Source organism: Elephantulus edwardii, unplaced genomic scaffold (assembly GCF_000299155.1).
Source record: "Elephantulus edwardii isolate Elephantulus edwardi_28Jun2011 unplaced genomic scaffold, EleEdw1.0 scaffold00288, whole genome shotgun sequence".
NCBI lineage: Eukaryota > Metazoa > Chordata > Mammalia > Macroscelidea > Macroscelididae > Elephantulus > Elephantulus edwardii.
The window spans coordinates 390,975-413,149 of NW_006400038.1; the positions used below are offsets into that span (position 1 = coordinate 390,975).

The following is a 22,175-nucleotide window of genomic DNA, read 5'->3' on the forward strand; positions in this document are numbered from 1 at the left end:
ACTCAGCTGTTCATTAAATGAGCAAGTGCAGAATGGGTACCACAGAAAGAAAGAAACTGCGCCCCACTCCAAGGATCCTCCAATTAATCCTTTTGTTTAAGTGACTTTCACAGCATGAGGACCCAGCACCCAGGAGGAGTTGTCAAATATCTGTACTGGGAGCGGTGGTAAATAGAAAGGACAGCTTAAGGAAGTATGAATCTCATCTGTCACCTGCCAGCTGTGTACAAGGCTTCAATTCTCTAGTCAACACTCCCCACTCCCCGTCTGCAAAGTGTGGACAACAACATGGACTTCACCGGGTTGGTGGCCGACTTCCGAGCAATACTTGGAACTTGCTAAGATCTCTGGCTACAACAGCTACTATGGGGTATTGTTTCTGTTTTTAACAGCAGAAAGAAGAAAAGAAGGCGCGGCTCACGCTGGCTTCTTTATTAGTTGGCAGGGCCAGGTCCCCCAAACCTCCCAACGGTGGCGAGATGCTGAATGACCCAGCCCCGAGTTCGAGCTCCAGAGGCAAAAGGACCTCCGAAGCGAGGTCTGTCAGGACAGCGACCGTGGCCCGAACCCCGCTGGACGTCCCTGAGCCCGACACTCACCATGGCTGGGGCGAAGGCGGCTAGAGACCAGCAAGCAACCTCGGACGTGGCAGCTACCGGTGTCCCCTCCAAGTAGCTCGCTTCCGGCAGCGCTGGCGGCCGTAGTCCCTGCTCAAAACTTCCGGGCAGCAACTAGCGCCACACCCAGAAAGGTTCCGCAATTCCGGGTGTACAGCCCTTTAGTGGCCCACTTCCCGCTGCCCTGTCCCGGCTGCTCCACCTCTTTCTTAGTCTTTGGAAACCTGCAGGGGGAGGTGACAGTCGGGGGCGGGGCGCGGACTGGACAGGGTTGAAGGTTGTGGGTGAGGGTCAGGGGAGGGGTTGGGGGCGGGACTAGGGTGAGAGTGGTGATGGGGTGGGGCGGAGGGGTGGGATGGGGCACTGGTTTCTCTGGATTGCCCTGAAATGTGGGCCAAGGGGAATCAATCTGAAGCTCTGGTGTATTGACTCATTAGGGATTAGGGAGTGGCCTAGTGGCGAAACTCATCTCATATTCTAAGGAGAGTCTAGTCCTTAGAAAGGGACATCATACTTGGAAAGATGGAGGTCCAGTGAAAAAGAAGACTCTAAATGAGATGAATCGACAGTGACTGCAGCAATGTGATCAAGTGTGTCAGAAATTCTGAGAACGGCACAGGTATAGGTCAGGGTTCAGATCTCTTGTTCATAGGGTCGCTATGAGTCGTACTTGACTCAATGGACACCTAACAACAACAGTGACCTACTGGTGGTAAGGGGCTTTGATGGTCTAATGGCAAAGACTGTTAGTTCAAATCCACCAACTGTTTCACGGGAGGAACATGGGCAGTCTTCACCTGGGTGATTTGATTTACTGCTTCTGAAAATCCACTCGAGAGTGACTTGATGGTATAAACATTAGTAATTTCCAGGGATAGCTTTACTAGCCTCCTGCAGTTCTTACTGCTTCAGTCACACAAAGTCCAGCATCCACAGGCTCCTGGGAGCTTTAGGGAGGCAGAGGATTAAGGAATCTAGGGTTACAGTCCTTCAATTTCCTATCTTGAGTGTAAGAGAAATGACTTAGGGGAGAACCTTCCTTTGAGGGAAGATGTTAAGACTCCAAGAAGAATCAGACTGTCAAGGAGCTGAGGTTGACCCAGAAGAATGGACTGTTGTAGCATGCCTCCAGATCCCCATGTAATAAACCACTCTTGCTCCTCCACCTCAGAATTTAGAATTTGAATTTCAATCTAGTGGAGAAATTGCAGGTGTGTATGTAAATCTTAGTTTTTCTGTTTTTTAAGGGATAGACCTTGGCCTTGAACTAGGTGATAAAATCAAGCCACTTGTCTCCTAAGTCTCACTTCTGACAGTTGTTGGCAGGAAGTGGCCCTTGCCCAGGCTCCCAATCGGTCTCCCGAGCCCTCTCTCACCAAAGTTGTCCAGAAAGTGCCAGGAGCTTTGGGTGCTGAGACAATGGAGTAACCTTTCTTTGAATGAGTAATGGTAATGGCATATTAAAACCTTCTGCCTCATGGCACCCTTATTGAATTTCTGGACTGCCGATGTTTACAGGAGGAGACAGTCCATCTTTCTTCCTCAGAGTGGCTGGTGGAGTCGAGCTGGCTACCTTTTTTATTAGTAGTCCAACACTTAATGCACAAGGCCACCAGAATTCCTCCATGGCATATTGTTGCTATTAGGTGTCATTGAGTCATTAGGTGCCATTGTCTCAGAGCAACCCAATGAATGACAGATCTGAACCATGCCTTAACCTGCATCATCCTCATAGTCTCTGATATGTTCAAGTCCATTGTTACAGTCACTGTATCAATCTATCTTTTTGAGGGTCATCTTCTCTTTCTCTGGCCCTGCACCTCCAGAAAGGCATGTTGCCTTTGTCCAAGGAGCGTACATATAATAATGCAGAATACATTGGGCATTCTTATTATATTATTAATGGAATTGCCTGGTGTCAGCAATAAAATTGAAGAAATCAAGGATTTGGGACAAGCAGTGGAACCATATCTTAATCATTAAGATGTTTGCTGGCGGAACAAAAAGACATCATTTAGAGTACAGTTTCCATAATTAGGATGGCTTAGGTATAAATGTATCTATCATCTATTGCTAGGCAGGTACCCCTTTCACCTCGTGGAGTTGCTGGGTCCTCCTTCAGAAAGTGGGAGTTACAGTAATACCTCTGTCAGTGGTCACTGTTGGGCTGAAATGGACCCTTGGATGTGAAACAGTGTCTGGCAGTTAGATGGACCTCGGGTGCTTTATCTGACAGTTACTTCTTTCTATGTGTGCATATGCATTCCTGATATTTGCAACTCTACCCAATACGGGGGCTGGTTTCTTAGTCTAGGCTCTTTTTCTTCAGGTGGTCAGTTGTTAGGTGCCCTTGAATCCAGTACAGCTCCTAGTGACTCTATCTTTGAACAACAGATCTGAACTCTGCCCTATCCTGTGCCATCCTCATAAACTCTGACACAATTGAGCCCTTTGCTGTAGTCACTGATTTGGTCCATTTGGTTGAGGGTCTTCCTCTTTTTTGCTGACCCCTCTACCTTTCCAAGCAATGAGCCCTCCTAACAATAGGTGCAAAGTACATGAGATAATGTTTTGCCATCCTTGCTTCTAAGGAGCACTCTGACTGCACTTTCTCCAAGACATTGGTTTGCGAAGTTCAGACTCTTGGTGCCAGGGTTCCCCTCTGCCTCCCTCCTCCTGCATCCTGTGTCCATGCTTCTCATCCTTTCCTCTTTAGCTTTTTCCAATGCGCATCCCCTCTCTTTCCCCAGAAATCCCATTCCCCCTTTTCTATCCTCCTTTTCTGAGTTGCCTTCTCCCAAGGCCTCAGGAACTGTCAGCCCTTCCTCATGGAGTGACTAGTCTCCTAAACAGTCTCCCTCATCTGGTGAGCTTCCAACTATGGACAGAGATCTCCCTCCAGAAGAGGTGGCCTGGTGGGAGGCGACACATCATCCACTGAATGCTGTGTCAAGTGCCTTTCCCTCCCAAGGACTCAATCTTTCCCTAAATTCAAATGCGCTAAGAGGGGTGGTTGTGTTTTGGACCCAGCCATTGTGTGGAAAAAGGCCTTGTGATGTGCACCGTGTCCACATTTCCACGTGTGCATTTTATTGCTCAGTATAGTGTTGAAAAGGCAGATAAATCCCATTCATTACAAAGAGCACAAGCCAGAGATACAGAGAAATAAAGTGTACAATAAAGAGCACAGAAACGTCCCAGACCAGATTGTCACAGAGATCCCCAGAGCCCAGGACACTTGTGGAAGCGAGGCGGCACCATTCTTTTGTGACTGCAGGGGAGCTCCAGGTACAGTAGGAAGAACACCTCAGGCATTACAAAATACCCTTAGAAAGCTGGGAAGGCAGTCCCTCAGCTCTCTTGCTCTTAGAGGAAGGGATGATGGCTGATGAACAGGGCCTGGTACCACCCTCTCATCCCCCCTTTGCTCATGCTTGAACAGGGGTATTCTCTATCTCAAAGTTAGGAGAATTTTATTTGGAATTTGGCAAAGACCTAGGAATCTCATACTGTTGTCCTTGGTTCTGGGAGGCCCAAACCTTCAAGAAATCTACTCCCCCAATCCAGATGTCAGATCTTGGGGCAAAAGTGCAATCTGGGTGGCTGTGTCCACACAGTCATGAAGAGGTCCCACCAAGAAATTTTACACCTTGGAAAATCAGCTCAGGAAGGGGAGATGGGAGTCAAGATTTGTGCATGTTGAGAAGTCCAGACATTCTGCCTAGCAAAGGTCTCTCCTCACTCTGGTAGCTCCAGGTCTGAGATAGGCTTCTATTTCTTATATGATTCAGAGATAGATAAAGGGTCCACCTCAGTCCAGCCAGGAGAGAGATCCTGGTTCCCAAACTGAGATTGGGTGTGGGCTCAATAACCTTCCTGACTACTCCTAGGCTAAGCAAAATTATAGTAGCCCCACTTCCCTCAAGAATCAGAAAGTCCTGTTAGTTCCTCCCGACAGGACACACTGAACAGAGGGCAGCTCCAGGAAGGAAGATGGGGCCAGGAATGAGGGCTGGAATTCGGGAAGGAGTGGGAGACCCAGCAGCATTTCACAGTTTACTTGGAAGAATGTGTCAGGGAATTTGGTAAAATAAGAGCAAAGGGGACTCACTCCACCAGATAATACAATATTTTAAAGCTCCAAAAACTGAAGCCATGTGGCTGGTGCCAAACGAGACATTCAAAAGAGGTTTTAGAAGAGAAATTCCAGATACCAACCCAAATCTATGTAAGTAGTCAGTATATGGTCAAAGTGACACTTCTCAATGGTGACTTGCTCAGCCAGGAAGAGATGGGACAGCTTTGCTGCTCCAACGTCGTCATTATGGGTGGTCTGGTCTTAGAGGTAAGTACCTTTGCTCTTACCAGCTCTGTCTTTGCTGGGCCCTTGGGGCCAGCGCCTTGGTGAAGGGCTGCTCTGCCTAAGGTGCAGAAAGCTAACTCCCCAGAGCCTTCCCAGATCCCTGGCAAGGTAGCACTGCCTGCTTTGTCTGCACCTGTGTGGGATACCAGCTGACATCTTAAATTTCACAACTCATGAGTGCCTCCTCCTGGGCTCCTTGTCAGAGGGCAGAAAAGAAGCTAAGTGGATGGTGCAGTCCCAAATCAGGAAGAAGTATACATTACAGAGCACAGATTTTGATGTTCTGTTTGCTGTTGTTTTTGTTTTTGTTTTTTTTTAAAAACCACAGACATTTTAGAACCACATCGTGGGAGTAAGAAGAGTCAGCAATTGAAAGCATAACCATTGCATAGTATTAAATGAACAGAGACTGTGAGTTCTTTATTTACAATTATTGTCTAGATAAAAAAATTCATAAAAACAGATGAATGATCATAAATTATTTACCCCCTAGTGGGGTGAACTGCCAAACGTACCCCATGCTGCTAGATATAGGACGCAGAGCACAAGCTTTGTGTACTATAGTGAGTTTTGACAAACGGATCATTTCCCGTGTGTGGCTGTGTAAGAGTGAGGGTGCATGTGGAATCTGCCGTTCCTGATGATGAAAGACCAGTGCTGATGTGGAACATCCTCAGCAGCCTCTGTTGCTCTTTATTGCCCAAAAGAAGCTCCACTCAGAGCTGCCCCTTCTGTGTTCCTACCTCCTGACTGTGGAGGAACAGGGAGCATGGCTGCAGGTGGGACTATTCTGGTGTCATGAACATAGAATTCAAATGAAAAAAGGGAGTGTGGGAAACCTTGAGAAAGAACACTCTGGAAATGCCATTGTTGCCCCCTATCCCACACTCGAGTGCTTCCTTCCTCAGAGGAACTCAGCCACTGGCTTTTGGTGGTGCGTGGAGCTGAAACTAGTCAGCACTTTGCGGGTGCAGTTTCTTTTGCTGGATACATTCAGAGATATTTAATCATGACATTCAGGAGATGTTCTCTCACAAAAAAGCCCTCTTGAAAGCTTTCTCCTGGAAGAAGGGCTTAGCCTTGTGGAGTTGGCTAACTTTGGACCCCAAGCCTTCACATTTTTCCACAGCCATCAAGACTTAGGCCCTCCCAGCTGACTATGGCTCTTTTCCTGAGGGGATCTCATCTTGTTTGTGGAAGAATTCTCTGGGTCTGGAGAAGGGAAGAGGCCGGTCAGACACGGAACAGCTATGAGAAGGGACAGCAGAGGAATGAGTTTTGCAAGCAAGGCGGGAAGTGTCTGGTTTTCCTCGAAGCACGGGACATCATTGATCATGGTATTCAAAATGTCTTTTGCACTGTACAAGTTTATGGAAAAAGATCATATGCTGAAAAGTCTCAAAGCAAACTTTGTATTAAATACAAAAGTTCTTTTATGAAAAAAGCTGAGACCCACAAAGTGCTTAGCAGTTAAGAGGCTGACATACAATTAAATAAGCTCTTATTAAGTTGGATTACTAGTGCTGTTATTGTCTTGGGGAAAAATAACCACCTTTCTCACCTGTGATACCGCAGGGTTTCAGAATGGCTTTCTGTCTAGGAAAGCAAGACTTGCTGTTAAAAGGCTACAGTATATATTGTGACTACAGGAAGACAATTTGGTTTAAAAAAATCACACTGAATACATTTCAATATACACATCCTAAAGTTCATTCGGATCTAAATAGTGCAGAGAAAAGGCTTTTTTTTTGTCAAAAATAAAAATAAAAGCAGCAAGCCATATTGATCCTCATCCATAAGCCAACAGCTCATATGCTGTAGTTTGTAAGGAAATAAACCTCTAAATTACTAACTTAAAAAAATTCAACACAATAGCATTTATAACATTGCAACACTACCCCACCTCTCTGCAGACAGTGACAAAGAGAACCTAGTTTGGAAATGCTATGCTCTTGGTAAACTCAAGTGAGTTTCATTGAGAGAAAAAGCCTTCCACCCTTGCTTCCCAGATCTTGCCTTCCTTGGGCCCAGATGGCTATTTGTCCTGTGAACCTGGGAAGCCTTCTCCCCTCCTCTCCCTTTGTCTACAGAGCATGTTGTGAAACCCTCTGATGGATGCTTAGAGCATTGGGCTTCTGCCTGAGCCTCCTTCGGTAGTGACATTATTGAACGGAAATAGCAGGCAAAAAAATCAGAGCATGGCTATCAGAAAACATCAAGGGTGCAATCCAGAGGGGTCGGCTGTGCCAAGCTGTCTGTGGGCTCAGGCACCAGTGTTCTTCAACCGTACAAATAGCCAGAGACATTATCTACAAGTCTGTAAACAAATTACATTCTTCTTTTAGGACATAAATAAGTTAAAATAGAGCAATTTAAGCTGAAACAAGGCAACATGCCAGCAAAGAAACGAGATATATCTATATATCTATCTCTCTCTCTCTCTCTCTCTCTCTCTCTATATATATATATATATATATATATATATATATCTCCATGTATATATATGTGTGCATATATATATACATATATACTTTATATATATATGTATACACATCAATCTACCTATCTATACGGACGTATACGGCTTTGGAGAAGTATACGTTGATATAGATACAAAGAAATGGATATAACCTGTGAGTGTCTATGAAGTTCTTCAGTTCCATTGGTGCAAATCTACTAGGCAAGTTAAGCTCTGCAATTTCAAAAAGTTATTAAATTAATCTATACAACTGAGACCATGCTGTGCAAGCATTTCAAAAACTCACAGACCAGTGGATTGGATAAACAGTCTCAGAAAAGAGTCCATTTGTAGTTCCCGCCTATGAAAACAAAAAATTCCCTCCCCCAACCCTCGAAAACCAAACAAGGGGAGAAGTGGAGGTGTAAGTACATCCATGCAGGGGATGTGTGGCCGGGTGGCATGGCTGGTCCGTGTGTAAGTGGAAGCCAGGAAGGGCCCCTTGGACAAATTGCTCTCCCCCATAAACCCCCACAGAGATCCTGCCCCTTGCCTCGAAGTGAAAAAGAGTTCAAACAGCATCACAGCCAGAGAAAGGATTTGTGGGGGATACGGAAGTCCTCTCTCCAGTGTTTGGTTTTCTGTTGTTGCTTGCTGCTGCTTGGCATCGTGGGTGTCTGGGGTAGGTGGGTGCCCAGAAGGTGGGTGGTGGTGGGGTCCGTGAGGGTGGGCAGGTGCTGGGGTCCTCAGCTAAAGCGACGTCTCCAGGCTGTGGATGGGGCTCCCTGGACTTGAAGAGGTAGCTGATTTGCTTGTGTCGGTCGTTAGGTTGATCCCACTGTCAATGGCGCTGTTGTTCTTGTTGAGCGATGGCGGCGGGCTGGAGTTCTGCTTGAGCGCGGCGTCTTCTTCCAGGTCGGTGTCATCGATGAGGGGGATATGGGGCTGGGAATCTTCGATCCGGAATTCAGGATGAGCCATGAAATTATGGATGGAGGTTCGAGACTCAGGCTTTTCTAAACCTTCATAGAGAGAGCTACGAAACGCCTTCACGACTCGGATCTGCAAGGGAAGAGCAGAGCTTAGAAACACTGTTCTCTGAGGGCTGGGAGCCACATTCTGTGGGGCCCAGTGAGGGGTAGGTGAGAGAAGAGTTAGGGCACAGTAGGAGGAGGCCGGAATCCACAGTTATGGATATTCTGAGCATCGGCAGGAGTGGGGAGAAGAGGAGTGGGGGACACTCAGGTTATGTGATCCATGAGGTTGTGGTTTTGTGTTTTTAAATTGTTTTGGCTTTGGTCAAAACCACAGTATGAGAGCAAGAGGAGTCATCGAGCACCATCAGAGATGCTGGGACACAATGGTTAGAGGAAGTGTGGCCCACTGCAGTGGGTGCCCACCCATAGTGAGAGACTGAGCCTTGTTCATTCTGGAGGGGAGTTCAACCATGCAGAAAGGGGCAGGAGAGCCAGGTAGAAACTGAGGAGGAAGGAGGAGAGGCTATTAAAAAAAAAATAAAAAAACACCCCACACACAGTGAAGAAATCACACAACATGGAACAGGTTGCACGCCACACACAGAGCAGGAACAGAGAAGAGAGACAGCTGGGTGAGCAGGGAGGACGGAAACACGTGGGGACCAGACAAGAGAAGAACATCACACTGAAGGCCGCGAAGCAGACCAAAGCCAACTCAGGGCGTTCTGAGGTGCAGGGCAGCAGCAGCCAGGAAGCATGAGAGGCTGCAGACTTGGGACATGGGGGAGCGGGTACATGCCACAGGTGGGGACAGGAACCACACGACACACACGAACACACACAGCTACACTTGGAAGCCTGGACAATGTGAATGGAGCCATTAGAGCCCAGCGTTTCTTTCCTTCATGCACTGAGGAGGTAAACACTCGAGTATAGACTCAAAGCCCTGGCCAAGTGTTGGGTTGAGACTTATTTCCCTGTTTATGCTTTGAAAACACAAAATGAAAAGTAGGGTCAGAATCAAATGGCCAAGCCCAGCCCCAGGTGGGGTCCTGGAGTTTGTGGGGCTGAGCAGCAAGTGCGTTCATTTTCTGAGTTTCCGTCATGAACCCCGTACCTGGGCCTCACCTCTCTCCTCTGAGGAACAGGGAGCTTGGGTGTGAGTCCTACTTGTGGAGGGCTTGAGTGTCATGCCAGGACCCTGGACCAGCCACACTGTTCTTGTCCCCTGTCCTGCCTCACAGGGTGCAGAGTGGGGGAAGGGAAACCATTCTCGCTATTTCAAGGGGCTGATGGGACTTCAGACAAAGACTTTGCCTCCTTTTTTGTCTAGTCCACTCTGAGTGGAGTCAGCAGTGGGGAGATGGGAGGCACCCACCCCAGTGGGGCCTGAGACCATGTGGCCACCTTCCCTGCAGAGCAACCCCTCTGCCTCAGGGCCCAAGGCATATACCAAGGTGGGGAGGAAGCCCCAGGATTTGTGTGCTTGTCAGCTAAACCTGCGATGCTTTTCTGTGGGGCCCATGGAAGTGATCTGACAACATGACACTGGTTGGTGACTTTAAATGTCAGTGCTCAGGGCTTCCTGTACAGATTCAGAGTGGGATCACCAAAGTCTTCTCTGTCCTTGACTTTCAAGTCCACAGAATTGACTTAAATGTCAAATTTGCAAATATTCTTTTGTGGTCTTGTGTAAGACCTATAGTTTAAAAACTTTTTTCAGGTTTTTTCTCCTTTGCTGTCAGCCATCATTTACAAGTGCTGACTTATTTTCTTCTGAAGTAGCATTTCTTTCCTTTTCCTTACTTATGTGCTGGGGACAGGGTGAGGGTAAGGAGCCCTGTGTGGAGGTTTTGTATTTTAAGAGCCAAAAAGTGCCAAGCATGGGGCAGCTGGCCACCGCCTCAGTGACAGCCTTTCTGAAATTCCTTCCTTATAAGTGGACTGCTGCACTCTTTGGTTGGGGGAGGAAAAGATGATATAAGCCTCAATTTTCTTATTTGCAAAATGGGAACAAAGATTATCACTGTAGCTACCCAGCCGAGTGATCAGTTGTTTGTAGGCTAAATTTCAATGTGATACCAACTGGAGCTCCTGGCTGTGAGGGGAGGGAGTGTGGCAGGACCCTGTCATGTGACTGACAATGCAGAGGGGACAACACACAATGAGATGTAGGCCCTTCCACCCTCCCCCTGGCATGGAGACAACAGAAAGAAAGGACTGCTCTGGACAACACTGTGGGGACAAGACTTTTTGGGACACCCCGACATGGCCATATCAAGTCTCCATATCAGTCCTCTCTGTGGCTGAAATGGAAAAAAGGATGGGAAGGAAAAGGCTCTTCCATTTCCCCTCCCTGCCTACCCAAGAGCTAGGATTTGGGCTCAGGCGCTGTGTTTGGACAGAGGGGGAGGGGAGAGTGGAAGGTCCTCAGTTGTGGGGTTTCAGACATTTTGGTTCCATTGGCACCTACAGTAGAGGACCTAGTCCATGGTCAGAGGGCTCTGAGGACAAGCATGGCCCTGGGGTGGGAGGGCCGGCATACTCGAATGTTTACCCGGCTTCATGGAAGCCAAGAATCTGGGACTGAATTCACATTCATTTCAGGCTCAAGGTTAAAGACTCACAACCTCTTTTAATTTCACTCTCTCTTGCTGAACTCTGTGTCCAGGGTTCTCTAGCCCTCTGGGGAAACAAACACATGGAATATTCAGACGGTGGAGAGCTCTCGGATCCCCCCAGAAGCAAGCTGTTTTCTTGCCAACCCAAGACCACACTAAATTAGCTATCAAAATGCTACCGAGAGGTCCACCTTGTTTCCTCTTCTCTCTCTTCACTTGTCCCCCTAAGAGATGCCAATTCCTTGCCTTCACTGTGTGCAGACCCCAAGATCTGAAGGGAAGGGGTGTTAGGGGACACCCTATCTAGTAGGTTATGGGATCCAGAAAGGTGGTCAGTCCTGGCTCAGGATGCTCTTGGCTTAGTTGGTCCCACTGGTGAACATTGGGCATGTTACAGACCTGTTAAGCATAAAGATGGCTTGAGACATGCTAGACATTTGAGGAAGTAATAAAGGGTCAATGTGGCAGAGCCTTGGATCAAAGAGCTAAATATGAATAGCATTCTGGCTTCCATCTGGGAAGATGTCTGCATCCTTAGTCTCTGCCATGCAGAGAGCAGCTTAGCCTTTCCAATCAGGGAGAACTTGGTCTTCTGACAAGTGTGAAGCTATTCCTGAGCGCAATTCCAGCTTCAGTGTCCTCCAGGCCCATGGGCTCATTTGAGCAGCATAGGCTGTGGGAAAATGGCGGACTAGCTAGACCTTTTCTTTTTTCCTTGGTGATCCTGGCCAAATCATCCTCCTTCTCTGAGCCTCAGTATCTTTCTTTGTTAAATGGATATATTGACAGATCCTCATGCTTTGATTTCAAGACACATGAATAAAAGGATGTGAGGAACTGCCTTGGGGAATTCTGAGCGAGCTCAGGTATAAGACATTGAAGTGTGCCATTATATTTCTAGGGCAAAAATAAACTTGTATTTGAGTGAGTCAGAGAAGAAATCAGAACGTATACTACAGTTCCCTCCTGAACATTTGGGAGCCAGTCTGAAGAGACTATACTGTTTATGAAGTGAATCTATCTTCCTAGGACTTCGTCTGTCTCATGAAGGGGCGGGGGAAAGCTACATGTAGTGGGGGAATTTATTCACCTTATCTGTCATATTGTCAATAATTTTATTTAACTTGGATCAACACTCACGGTGCCAGCTGGGGAAATTTGCTGTCAAGGACCTCTTCAATGTGCTCAAGAGCAAGGATGTCAGTTTAAAGACTAAGGTGTACCTGACCTAAGCCATGATATTTTCATTTACTTTATGTTCATGTAAAGGTTGGACAATAATAAGAAAGACTGAAGAAGAATGGATGCTGTGAATTGTGGAATTGGCAAAGAGTATTGAACATCCCATGGGCTACCAAAAAGATATAAATCTATCATGGAATAAATGTAATGAGAGTGGTTCCTTAGAGACAAAGATGGTTAAACTTTGTCTCACATACTTTGGGCTTATTGGCTGGAGGGGTCAAGTCCTCAGAAAAAGACATTGTATTGGGAAAAGGAGAGGGTCAGCCAAAGAGAAGACTCTCAAGGAGATGGATTAACATTGTGACTGCAAAAGTGGGTTTGAACTTGGCGGAGATAATAGGATAGGGCAAGGCTTACATCGGTTGTTCAGAGGGTTGTTATGAGTGGACTAGATGGCACCTATTAACATGAGGCAGAGCACGTACCACCCTGTCTTGTGCTTTGTGGTCAATTCTTGATGTCCTAGTGCCAATGAAGGGACAGTGGTTGACTTGTTTCATTTCGGACAAACATGAAGTATTTTTACTTTGGATCTGAGTGCACAAGGCCACCATCCTCTGCTGGAGAGTCCCCAAGAATTAGATCCTGCTCAGAGGAGGCTGGCAAGCCCTCTTGCCAAGTGACCTACATCTCACCTTTCCTGTACCATTTTGGCTTCCAAACGGATCGTCTCTGATAGCAAAAGGATCCTTTGACTCCTTCCCGTCTACAGGGGATGACATTTTCAGAATCACTACTTAAGTAAAGGAGGAACTAGAGGGCTGGCCAGAGATTGTAACCCTCTTTCAGAAATCAGTGCCCTGGGGAAGGATGCTGATCAGGCTTTCTCTGAGACAATATTCCCAAAGCTGGCTCCTAGAAGGGAGCCAGCGGTTCAAAGTGGCTTCAACAATAGGGAAGACAGGTACATTATTATTAGGGATCACAACAGGGAGAAAAGACAAGATGCTGGCTGGACATCAGAGAGAATGAAGGATTGTGGGAAACGATGACTGACTCAACTTTTATAAAGCCTTTGTGGAGGCTCCATTTCAAAGGCTGTCCCAAAGTTGGGATTATTGTGAGATAGAAGAGGTTTATGTGACCTGGAGAATGACTTAGAGATAGGAAGTGATGGACACGAAGGGGCATTCCTTAGAATGCATAGAAGAATTTTTAGAAGAAAGGAGTGCTCAGAACTCATTATCTTAGAACTGGCCTTGCTTGTTGTTATATGCTGTCAAATCACTTGCGACTCATAGTAACCCTAAGTACAAGAGCCCTAAACTCTGCTCTATCTTGTACCAACCTAATTGTCTCTGACACACCTACTCCCACTACCCCAATCACCGAATCGATACATCTCATTGAGGGTCTTCCTCTCCTGCGCTGGCCCTCCACTCTCCCAAACATGATGTCTGTCTCCAAGGACTGGTCCCTCCTTGCAACATGCCCAAAGTATGTCAGACGAAGCTTTAGAATCCTTGCCTCCAAGAAGCAGCCTGGCTTCACCCTCTCCAGGACAAACCTATTTGTTCTCCTAGCAGTTCATGGTATATTCAACACTATTCTCCAGAACCACAGCTCAAAGGCATCAATTCTCTATCATCCCTAGTCACTGTCCAGCTCTCCTATACATAGCACACAACTGCAAAGACTATAGCCCGGATCAGTCACACCTTAGTCTCCCGCTTGACGTCATTGTTCTTCAGTACTCTGGAGAGGTCCCTGATAGCAGACTTTTCCAGTGCAATTCATCTCTTAATTTCTTGGCTGCTAGTACCAAGAGTGTTGACTTAATCTCTTCACCATCCATACTGATGCTGCCAATTGGCCCAGTGGTGAGAATCTTTGTTTTCTTGATATTGAGCTTCAATCCGTATTGAAGGCTTCAGGCCTTGACCTTCTGCAGCAAGCGCTTCAGGTCCTCCTCAGTTTCAGCAAGCAGGGCTGTGTCATCTGCATCACGCTGGTTGTTGATGAATCTTCCACCAATCCTGATGCCACATTCCTCCTCATACAGCCCAGTGTCCCAGATGATCTGTTCTGCATGCAGTTTGAAAAGGTATGGAGACAGAATACATCCTGGTAGACCCCCTTCCCAATTTTGAACCATGCAGTGTGTCCTTGCTCTTTTCTGACGACTGTCTCTTGGTCCAAGTATAGGTTTCGCATAAGCACAATCAAATGTTTTGAGATTCCCAATCTTCTCAGAGTCAGCCATAGCTGCTTGTGATCCACACAGTCAAAAGCCTTTGCATAGTCAATGAAACACAGATAGATATTCCTCTGGTACTCTCTGCTGTCTGCCAAGAACCATCTAACATTAGCTCCAATATCCCTAGTACCACGGCCTCTTCTAAACCCAGCCTGCACATCTGGCAGTTCTCTGTTGATGTGTTGTTCGTCGTTTCCGGAAAATTTTCAGCAGAATCTTCTGAATATTTTTATAGATGATCGAAAAGAAAGGTGAGAATGAAATCACCAAGGTTTAATACAGTTGAACTTTTTCTTCTAGATTGCAAAGCTGATACTGGGACACCAAACCAGGGGAAGATCTTCCTTCCTTCCTTCCTTCCTTCCTTCCTTCCTTCCTTCCTTCCTTCCTTCCTTCCTTCCTTCGCTGAGCTTAGTGTACTTTGTTGATGGTACATGACAAGATGGCTCTCTAAGCCCCTCCCCTTTCTCAGCAGGACTCGATGGAAACTGTGTCAAGGATGTGATGAGATTCTCAGTGTGTGTGGGGAATGAGTTGAGATAAGGACTCCCCAGCAGCTAAGGGTCTCTCTCTCTTCTAGTGCTGTTGCTGGGGCTAGTAGTCCAAGGGGCTTTTACTCTTTGGAAGCCATGTGAACCATCACGTCGACCACCCACTTGCTGTAGCCAAATTCATTGTCATACCAGAAAATGAGTTAGACAAAAGTCATCGCTCCCCAGCATCAAAGGTGGAAGAATGGGTGTCACAGTTAGGCACAGGAGACAACCTGGTCTTCAGTGTATCCCAGGAGGCCCTTGAGGGGTTCTTCTGTTGCCTGCTTTACTACTTTCTTGATGTCATCATATTTGGCCACCTTCTGCAAATGGCAGGTCAGAATCACGACTGACACATTGAGGGTGGGGACAATGAAAGCCTTGCCAGTAAGTTTCCCATTCAGCTTGGGTGTGACCTTGCCCACAGCCTTGGCAGCACCAGTAGATGCAGGGATGATGTTCTGGGCACCTCCACGGCCATCACACCACAGCTTTCCAGAGGGGTCACGCATAGTCTTCTCGGTGGCGATAAAGGCATAGACTGTGGTCATGAGTCCATCAATGATGCCAAAATTGTCATGGATGACATTGGCCAGGGGTGGTGGTGGTGCAGGAGGCATTGCTGACAATCTTGAGAGAGTTGTCGTACTTATGGTTCATGCACATCACAAACATGGGGTATCAGCAGAAGGAGCAGAGATGAATGCCCGTTTGGCACCACCCTTCAGGCGAGCTCCAGCCTTCTCCAAGGTTGTGAAGACACCAGTGGACTCCACACATCCTCAGCACCAGCATTACCCCACTTGATGTTGGTGGGATCTCGCTCCTAGAAGATAGTGATGGCTTTCCCATTGATTACAAGTTTCCCATTCTCAGCCTTGAAGGTGCCATTGAACTTTCCATGGGTGGAATCATACAGACCATGTATCTGAGGTCAATGAAGAGGTAATTGATGGCAACAATATCCACTTAGCCAGAGTTAAAGCAGCCCTGGTGACCAGGAGTCCAATGTGGTCAAATCCATTTACTCCAACCTTCACCATCATGTCTCAGGGATGCAGCTAAGGCTGTGTGAGAAGAGAGGGCAATCTGTCAATCAACAAGGAGCAGAGAGTGGGGAAGACTTTAAAAGGCTAGGTGGGCACCTGAGGATGTCAATGCAGAGTCCTCCAAAAGGTTAGACTGAGCTGAGCTAAGAGTTGAGCCCTGCCTCGCAGCCTGACTCCTCAGGATCAGACCCAGCTGGATGTAGGACTCCTGGGTGGTAAGAGCCCACAGCAATTTGTTATCCCGTGGGGGAGCCCATGTCTACACTGTGGTCACTGTATCTCAAAACAGGTGGCAGAGATTAGCCAGACCATTGCTTAGCAGATGCAGGGTCCACTGGGGGACCACACACGGCTCTAAGACAAAGAGGGAGTGGGAAGGGACCAAGTACCTTCTGCTGTAAGAAAACTTGGCAATGATCCCCACCTTCCTGTGGAAAAGTGACTCAGTTGCCATCTACTCAAACACACTTCCCTTCTACCTTGGCTTGTCAGCCTTCCCATCATTGGTTTTTTGTGTTGATAAGTGAACACTGAGATGCTGCTTCTTCTCTGCATCCTTCAGTTTGCACACCTGGCAAGGCTGCACCTGCAGAGATTCCTGGGATGTGTGCATATGCCACTTTTGAGTTCTCTGTGGCTTCTCCTCCTCTTAGAGGAGCTAAGGTGGAAGCTGTACCACTTGGAGCAGTGCCTTCCTGCTCAGTGGTAAGCTGCATAGTTTGTGTACGTTCTGCATATTACAACATATCAAGGTATGAGAAGTGGAGCTTTATTTCTCATTGCAGAAGTCTTGAGGGCTGGCTAAATGCAACAACACTGTGCCAGTCTGAAAGGAGTAACACTAGGGGGCTTGCTTGTAGTTTGGGTGTGCTCTGCACACAGTCTGAAGAGAGCAGCCCTGCTAGCTAGAAGATTATGTCTCTCTGGCAGTTTGAATCTACCAGCAGCTCTGTGGGAGAAAGATGGGCAGTCTCATCCTGTGCAATTTATAGCCTTCAAAACTTTACTGGAAGTTCAGCTAGTTCCAACTTGACAGCAATGACTTTGACTTTGAATTGCAGCTAGGAGTCTCTAGGTAGTACAAATGTTCAATGCACTTGGCTGCAACACAAAGACCAGAAGTTTGTATCTACCCAGAGACTCCTTGGATGCTTGGTGATTTACTTTCAAAATACCAGCTAGTGAGAATCTAGTTCTATTCTGACACATAGGGATTACCATGGGTTGAAATCAACTCAATGGCAACAGTTTACTCGGAGACAAGGTGAGGGAGACAGGTGGTCAATAGAGATTTCTTCCTTCTGGGGTCGGAGAGGTTCAGGAAAGATCCAGACAAGGCCAGAGATGAGAGACCCTGGTCAGAAATGGTGGTGTGGGAAATGAGCGCAATTGGAAGGGTCAGGAGTTCCAGGTGAGGGGAGGCAGGAAATGGAGAGGGAGGCCTCATCCCTGAGGGATGCTGAGCTCTTGGAGACAGGACGTGGCCATGTCCCATTCTTGTCTACTATTGCCCAGATGAATGGATAAATGGGTGGATGGATCAGAAAGCTTGCGCCTTCCAGGAAGGGAGTCAGAGTGAAGCAGGAGAGGCATCTGAAAGGCAACTGATGCTGGCAGATGTGCCAGAGTAGAGGAAAAGGGCAAAGGGTACCGGAGTTTTGGGATGGGCCTCCAGGCTGTGTGAATTCCTTGCTGGGCTGGGCTTCTGACTGACTGTGACCTTTGACCTACAGTGGTTTAACTGTCCCTCTTGTCGTGACAGGTACCACTGACAGTTACCTCCTGGCCAGCTGGGAAACTGAGTGACATGACCTCTCTTTTGCATGGATCCCCACTGTGACTGACTATGGTCCCCTGAGTAGTTAGGACCTTTGCTAGCTGTTCACTTCCTGACCAGGTATGATCCTAGACTGACTGGATGCTCTGTGCCCACCTGACGGCCCCTTGTCCATATGACTGTAGACTGGACCTACTTCCTTGACTGAAGATGGTCCTTTTCCTGCCTGTCCTCTGACTCAGAACCTTACCTTGGCTCTGACCCCAGAATGACCCTGTCCCCGGCCTGGCTATGTTTTCCTGACCAGCTGTGATCCCTCAGCCCTTGTGCCTACCAGTGGCCAGCTGCCCCCCTGTTCTCGGGTGCCCCTGCCCCTGCCCCTGCCCGCCCAGGCGCTGGCGTCGGAGGCGCCGGCAGCAGGAAGGAGTCACTCACGGCCAGCTGCAGCAGGAGGAAGGCTGGTCGGAGAGGAAAGAGCATTGGACAACGACACGCGACTAGGGCTAGAGAGATTGGCTACGTCCTGGCTCTGGCTGGTGACGGAGGACTGTCTCCGGAGGGCCCCCTGAAAGGAGGCCCCACTCTTGAAAGTATTGACTACTTCAATCTGCAACGGAGGAGAGAACGAGACAAGTTGCGAAAAGAACAGACACAACAGCTACACAAGTGACAGCTCAACGTCACAAGGACAGCCGCAGGCACGGTAACAACAACGCCACTTAAATGAAAACAAAAAGGTGCCAGACACACTCCAAGGCTCCAAGGGCATCTGCTCAGCTCCCGGACCCTCTGCAGCCCAGGCTCCCAGGAAGGATGCAGTGGGCAGGGGCCAGTGTGGGGCTTGGGGGTGGCCTGGGAGTGGGGTGGTGACACACGGGGTCTAGGGGCCAGCAGTGACCCTGGGGTCCTTTCAGAGCCATGTGGAGTGGAATAGTGTAGAGGGGAGAGGGCAGGTCCGGAGGGACATCCCATGACCCAGATTATCCACTAGATAGGTAATACTGGATGCCACTTCACGCTGTTTCCAACCTTTACAGAAGAGACATGGCACCCACCTGGTAGGCTAAGCATCGAGCACATGTCTGTGCTCAGGAGCCAGGAGAGCTAGGAACCTGGGCCTGCTCAGGGAGCTCTAGCCTGGTCTTCCGAGCCTGGAGGCCTGGCAGGCGTGGCTGCTGTGCGGTGGGCTGCTCACCCTCCCACAGAGAGTTGGCCTGGCTATCTCCTCAGGCAGGGGCAGCCAGCCTGAACTGGGGAGCTGTGTCTGAAACCTGTCCCACCCCCCAAGCTAGGCCAGCCTAGCAGCGAGGCTCATCTGAATGCAGGTATTGCTGACCTGGTGGGTGGGGTGCACACCTGCCCCTCTGAGGCTGTGAGAGTGCTTGTTCTGGTGGGTCCTCATGCATGGGGAGTCTGAGCCTGGAGGCAGGCTGGATAGGCAGTGCCCAGATCAAACACGCTGGACTGCCCCCTCCAGAGCACTGCTCTTCTGGGCAGCCTCAGGGGAAGAAGAGACAAGCCCAAGCTTTGCCTCTTGGTAGATGGATCTTGTGCAGTGCTGTGAGTCACCACAAGGGCTGACACAGCCTTCTAGACCAGGACCATGAAAGAGCTACGCCCAGGAGACAGATGTGCTACCGCTAGGCTTAGCCACTGGTTAGAGACAGGGCTAGAGATCAGTCCAGGGCAAGGCAGCACCAGTTTGGAGGCAGGAGCCCTCCAACAGAGGCCTCGGTCCTCGTCCGTGTGGTGTTCCAGAGTGTGATGGGGTAGGGACCACACAGCCTCAGAAAAGAGATCTCATAGTTCCTAAGACACCTCTCTGGAAGAGTGCCATGAGCTGAGCCTAAGAGCAAGTGGCTGGTGTGCCCCAGAGCATGCTTTCTCTGTGCCTGGCCCTGGGAGAAGGTGGGCACACTCTGGCCTAGGGCTGTATTCTGGCTCCTCCACATGGCAGCCACTTGTCTGCAGCCTTGGCAGTTCCAATCCATGCCTCCTGCACCGTTCCACCACAGCAGCACCCACCAGAGCCCCTCCCTCAATCCCGAGTCCCCGCCTACCCCTTGTCCTTTTAGAAAACCCCCCTCAGCCCTTGCTGATTGTAACACCCACTCTGATCCCTCCCCAGGCTGACGGTGCAGCCTGAGTGTGAGCAGCATGGAGGAGCACACTGGTTGAGGTGGTGAGGATTGCTTGCACCTCTCCAGAGCTGCCTGATTTGGGACATTGGTCTCTTTGTGGTCTGTCATTTGCACAGCAAGAATTGTTCATCTCTGTCCCTACAGGACTGACGTGGCCCCAGTAAGCTCCCTACCTGAGTCTGGATCCTGTTGAGCCCTCGGAACCACAGGATCTGGCCCCGCCGCAGCTCCCTTTCAGCGTGGTCAATCTCCTCCACATCCTCGTTGAGTTCCTCCTCAGGGATCTCCTCCTTCTGGGTGAGCCGGCCTGCCTCCTTGAGGAACTTGAGCCTGCTGGTCGGGATGGTGGCGATGACCTGGAAGTGACCCAGGGGTCAGCTGGGGCAGGCGTCCCCAGCCGGACTTCTCCACTCCCTCTGGCCTCTCTTCAGTCCATCCTTGTTCCTTTGTCCTCCCTCTCCGTCCTCTGCTCTTTCTTTTACCACTTAGCTGCTCTCTTGTCCAGTTCATTCTTAACTCATTGCACCCACGCCTCAGCTTAATTTGAAAAAAGAAAGTCTTACTGATTTTCTTTTTAATTCACTAACTCATACATTCACAGACTCACCCAGAGTCAGATAGGCAGAGGGGAAATGGAATCTTAGGACATCATCCACCCTAGACCTTGTGGTTGTGTGACCACAAACAAGACCTCTGACCTCCTTGAGCTCTGGCCGCCCAGCTGTATAGCTGGGCGACAAGGTGTCTAGTTGGTGTACACAAACCCTGGCCCTCAATCTCCGGGACTCATTTCTGGGTGTCATAGAGCCTGTCTCTGGAGGTCCTGGGTCCTGGAGGCAGTCAATTCAGGGTGACCCTAGGTGTTTTTGGAGGAGAAACACCTTTATCCTTACTGACCGCCCCAAGGGTTTACCAAGGGGGACAAGGTTTGAGAGGCTGGTCTAGTGGGGAAGCTAAAGTGATGGATGGCCAGGAAGGGGCTCCCGAGCACTCCAGCCTCGGGTTCCTGGGAGAGGAAGGTCTGCTTTAGCCACAGGCATTGCTGTTGGTCATTCTGAGGTAGGTTTCCCAGGTTCACAGCACCCTGAGGGAATGGGCTTTCAGTGCTTGCTCTGGCTCATAGTGGAGTGAAGATGACCTGACCCTAAAGTTGTCTAGAGAAGGGGGATTGGTGTCCAGTCTGGCTTGGCAGTTCTTTAGAGAAGCTCTAAAGTGTAACGAAGGTTGTTTTAATGGAAATAAAATGAAAGGTTGTTTTAATGGAAATAAAATGACTTCACAAGAGGCCTCTTTGACTTTGGCCCCTTTGAGCCTGACTCTACACACTGTTCACAAGCACCACTCCCTGGGACAAGTTCCGGGCACTGCCCATGGTGTGATGCCGGTGGGGGTGCCTGGAACTTGGGGAACAGACCCTGGGGGTGAATGTTTGAGGGCCAAAGCTGGAAGGCTGCTGGAGAACACCCAACTCAGGAGGTCCTTATTTATGGTTGTTGTTGTGTGCCGTCAAGTTGGAACCAAACCACAGCTGACCCTCCATCAGGTTTTCAGAGGCAGTAAATGGCACAGGAGGAGATTTCTCAGATTTTTCCCATGGTACAACGGGTGGATTTGAACCATATACCTTTGTGTTGGCAGGGCAGTTCCTTCCCACTAAGCCACCAGAGCTTCCTTAAGTGGCTACAAAAACCAAACCCCCAAGCAGACCATGTGTTGTCCGGCTGGCTCTGATCGTGGTAGTCGGTATGTGGAGAGGAGCAGCTCCACAGGGCTTCCAACGGCTGTGATCTTTGGAAAGTAGATCACGAGTCCTTTGATTAGAGCCACCTCTGGGTCAAGTCAAACTGTCAATCTCTGGTTAGTGGATGAGCACTCAACCATCTGTGCCACTCTGGGGTGTCTAGATGGTAGACACACAGTTGTAAATAGTCTGCTGTGGTGCTGTAGTAGACAGTCCTCTACATCCCTTCTGAGACCCTCACAGGGCCAAGGGGAACCTCTGCTCAGGGTGGCCAGTCCTTCACACCACTGATCAATCCCAAACTAACAAAAAGAAGGTTGCTGTCTCAGAGCCTTGGCAGGCAGTGGCATCCAGCTAGACGTGGTCTCATTATATTTGTAGTTTTGTTAGTTACTCTGGTGGCCTGTTGGTAGAGTTGTGCTGCCCACCAGCTGCTCTGCTGGAGAAGGATGGGCA

General features: G+C 48.8%; 1 protein-coding gene and 1 pseudogene across 1 annotated transcript in view; both read right to left on the reverse strand.

Annotated features, from left to right (window-relative positions):
- Window positions 1–8,188: 8,188 nt before the first annotated feature.
- The window catches only part of ATP2B2 (ATPase, Ca++ transporting, plasma membrane 2), a 257,365-nt gene continuing 243,378 nt past the window's right edge, over window positions 8,189–22,175 (reverse strand). Inside the window, exons 17-18 of the mRNA XM_006900551.1 lie at window positions 20,152–20,334; window positions 8,189–8,500 (exon numbers count right to left, since the gene is read on the reverse strand). Coding sequence (XP_006900613.1) covers window positions 8,189–8,500; window positions 20,152–20,334 — 495 coding nt within the window. The remainder of the gene's footprint in view (window positions 8,501–20,151; window positions 20,335–22,175) is intronic.
- LOC102871462 lies at window positions 15,092–16,054 on the reverse strand (annotated as a pseudogene).